This window comes from Neophocaena asiaeorientalis, unplaced genomic scaffold (genome assembly GCF_003031525.2).
Source record: "Neophocaena asiaeorientalis asiaeorientalis breed wild unplaced genomic scaffold, Neophocaena_asiaeorientalis_V1.1 scaffold823, whole genome shotgun sequence".
NCBI classification, from domain to species: domain Eukaryota; kingdom Metazoa; phylum Chordata; class Mammalia; order Artiodactyla; family Phocoenidae; genus Neophocaena; species Neophocaena asiaeorientalis.
In genome coordinates this window covers 272895-276981 of record NW_020172767.1, presented here as the reverse complement: position 1 = coordinate 276981, position 4087 = coordinate 272895, and the positions used below count along the sequence as shown (strand labels likewise).

General features: G+C 41.1%; 1 protein-coding gene across 1 annotated transcript in view; it reads right to left on the bottom strand.

The window, feature by feature from the left end:
- Nucleotides 1-4087, bottom strand: part of CD99L2 (CD99 molecule like 2) — an 87580-nt gene that overhangs the window by 21620 nt on the left and 61873 nt on the right. Inside the window, exon 9 of the mRNA XM_024740682.1 lies at nt 3607-3672. Within this exon, the coding sequence (XP_024596450.1) occupies nt 3607-3672 (66 nt within the window). The remainder of the gene's footprint in view (nt 1-3606; nt 3673-4087) is intronic.

The window sequence follows — 4087 nt, the reverse complement described above, 5'->3', positions numbered from 1 at the left end:
TATATATATATAAATATGTATGTATGTATGTATAACTGAGTTACTTTGCTATACAGCAGAAATTAATACAACACTGTAAATCAAATATACTTCAAAAAATATTTTTTTAAACCCTGACAATATCAATTGCTGATGAGGATGTAGAGCAACTGGAACTCTCATTCATTGCTCATGGAAGAGTACTGGGTTGGCCAAAAAGTTCGTTCGGCCATTCCCATAAGATGTAAGAGGTCGGGTTTCCCAAACGAACTTTTTGGCCAACCCAATATAATGATACAGCCACTTCAGAAGACAGCTGGGAAGTTTACTGTAAAGCTAAACATAGATTTACCATATGACCCAGAAATTATATACCTAGGTATTTACCCATGTGGATTGAAAACTTATGCCTGTACAAAAACCTGTATGTAAATATTTAGAGCAGCTTTATTTATAATCACCAAAAGCTAAATGCAACCAAGATGTCCTTCAATAGGTGAATGGACAAACTGTGGTACATCTAGACAATGAAATATTATAAAGAAATGACTTACCAAGCCATGAATAAACATAGAGGAACCTTTAATGCACATCGCTAAGTGAAAGAAGCCAGTCTGGAAAGGCTACATACTGTATGATTCTAACCATGTGACATTCTGCAAAAGGCAAAAGCTATGGAGATGATAAACAGATTAGTGGTTGCACGAAGAGGAAATGGATTAGGGTTGAGGAAACAGAGAGTGGCTGAGTACCAAAGGGGTATATACAGAAGAACTCTTATGGTGACAGACTGTTCTGTATGGGACTTGGGTGGTGGACACACGACTATACGCATTGGTAAAAACCCATACAAATGTATATCACAAGGAGTGACCTTTAATGTATGCAAGCGAAACATCAACCAGGTTGGTGGGGGATCCCAGGACGGAATGTAGACTGTGACAAATGAACGTATCTGCGTTATAAATGTATGTCAGAACTGCACTGAATGGAGGGGTCATAAAGGTAAAGACAAAAGAAGAAAAACAAACACTGGACTGTAGTTGGTAAAGCTGCGTCTCACAGGGGTATGGGTTAACAATTACGATTGCGCTATACACGTATAATACCAGAACTGAGCAAGTAAGCAAACAGTTCATGGATGGTAGGTTTCTCACTCTCAGAGAGAGAAGTTAGGTTAATACAGATGCTGATGAATAGATACAGAAATAATTATAGATACATATATACACACGGTTTATTAATAAAATACATCCATGTACTTCCTGTTTCCTAGTTGTGCCCGCTTAAAGGGTTTAGAAGTAGCAACATCCCACTAACGAATACACTCAGCACCCAGATCTTGGTTTCTAATACCCTCTTCCCTTTCAGTGGGGAAGAGAATGACATACCACTGGATGCTCAAGGAAAGAGACCCACCAGGCAACAGTGTTCAGGAAGAAGAAGTGAATGAGAACAAGAAAGTGGGAGAGTGCCAGGTAGGGCCCAGGAGGAAAGAATGTGAACGAGGAGGTGGTCATCAAAGTGAAATGCTGCAGAGGTCACACGGGACAGAGGGCCGTGACCACCAAGAGATGACTGGGGACCAAATAGCAACTCCGGGGGAATGGGAGGAGAGGCTTGCATACACTAAGGTGTAGACCACAGAGGGGACAATGACGAGGTGAAACTGACTGGCTCAAGCTTCTCAGTCAGTGAAAATGCTAGGGAATGGAGGAGGCTGACGGGACCTGTTGATGAGAGACAGGCGCTACTACCTACAGACAAAATACCGGGCACCTACAGGGCCATTAGAAATGTTTTCTTGAGAAAAAATATACAACAGATAACATACTATCTCAGAAATACACTCCAAAACTATAGTTGAGTCTGTGTGCCTAAAATCCACAGTTAGAAAATGCATTAATTAGGACTGTTTTTATGCTGAAGATCGTCAATTATTTAAATGTGGTGTTTTATCTTCATACATGGCATTAGCACGTTTGCATAGAGAAGACTGTCTGAGAACTTCATCGTGTGCTTATCATAACCTAAGGTTCAGTTTCACACTCGTACTTTTCGCCGGGACCCTCTACTTCCTTTTACTGACACCTATAATGACAGAGAGTATATCTTATGCTAACAATTGATTATTCTTTACAAGAGAAATTCAAATATGAGCCTAATTAATGAATTTCCTAACACTTCTTCCTTGTTAAAACATGTACTTTTAATAAGGAAACCCCTCTCTTCTCACCGTCTGGAAATACCATTTGTCACCCGGGAGTAATTGGCTAATTTGCTGGGTTTGCCCTTTAAACGTTCCATGTTCTCCTGACAACTGTGAGTTTCATTTAGAGGTTTTTGGAGCTTTTTACTCAAAATGACACTGTTTGGAAAGGTGGTTTGAAGGACAGATTTGACTACAGTATCCTTTAATCAGAACAACACTCTTCCCATACGAAAGGCGCACAATTCCTACAAGAAAGAAGCCTAGACTGTGGGGAGTACAGCAGGCTGACACTGGAAACAATCGCGACGTGTTACACTCGGAACTTGCTGTTACACTCACAACCACAAATCACAACCACAACAGGGAATCACCAAAAAATGCTATACCCACAACTTAGCATCACAACAGGTTACCATCACAATAGTTACAATCATAAAAACTTACCACCAGAACTACAAGTTATAAGCACAACATACCATCAGAACAGGTTACAACCACAAGTACCAACCACAAATTACAACCCTAACTTATTTTGCCACATCAAGTCTGGCTAACATTGTCTCCATACTAGGATCAGATCTTGCCAACATATTAAGATAAAAGGTTTAAATCTTTGGGTGATTTGCGGGGGAACTAAAACTACCTGCCTTGGGGGAGGGTGTGACTATGAAGGGCTGACACATCTGATACAATTTCATCGACCCAGACCCATGAGTGTATGTGTCCATGTGTACAGACACACACACACACACACACACACACAAGTGCATGCAAAATCTGATGAAATCTGAATAAGGTCTGTATGTGACTTAATAACAATATTGAACCACTGTCAGCTTCCTGGTCTTGACAATGTAACTATAGTTTTGTCAGGATATCAGGGGAAGCTGGGTGAAAGGTACACAGGAATTTTCCTAAACAATTTGTTTAGTTTTACAACTTCTTGTGACTCAAACTACTGCAAAATAAAAAGATTTTAAAAGATATCTGACTTGCTACGGGTGTCTTAAAAAAGCTCTTGTCATGATGAGTTTTGCTCCCCCCATCCCAAGAGTGACAGGCTCCCCAGGTTGCGAAGGCTGTTCCCAATGAGTCCTCTGACCTTCAGTTACTGTAACTGGTGCTGCCTTGGCAAACAGCTTCTGCTAGTATGGACACATTAACCCATGCAGCAACTTGGCTTAAGGAACATCAGGGAAAATGTGTGGCTTTTCCAAACTGGCTCATAAATCCCCCCTTGAGCTGCACAGTCTCTGTATCATTCCAAGTCAACCCCAAACTGCAAGCAGGGATGTCTAGGAACTAACTACCTTTGATTTCCCAGAGTCTGAGTAAGAACACCTCCAATCAACCTGGTTGCTATATAATCCTGTCTTTAACAAGAATAAGGCATTTGGACAAATCAGTGTTCCTACCTTTACCCTTGTCAGGTTTGTATTCACCACCCCCTACTATGTCTTCAAGATCCTTGTCTGAAAAACCTGGAGAAAACAAAACACACATCTCAATGCCAAAAACATTTCTCAGAGACAAGAAATTTGTTACTTAATGTTGTCCAACATCCCCAGAAAGTGATTGCCACTTAAGAGGATCCTTGATGAATGCGTAGGCAAAACTCTAAAGGGGCCCCCAAGATTCCCTCCCATCAGTGTACACACCCCAGTATGCCATGACTGGGTGCGAGTGGAACCATGCGTAGGATGGCTATCAACCCGTGATTAGGTTATATTACATGCCGAGGTGAACGGACTTTGCAGATGTAATTAAGTTACCACATCAGTTTGACTTGGTATGAATCAAAAGGCAGATTTTCCTGGGTGAGCCTAAAATTAATCAAGTGAGCCCTTTAAAAAACAGGGTTGAGACCCTCCTGAGCTCAAACCCTAGAAGCAATAG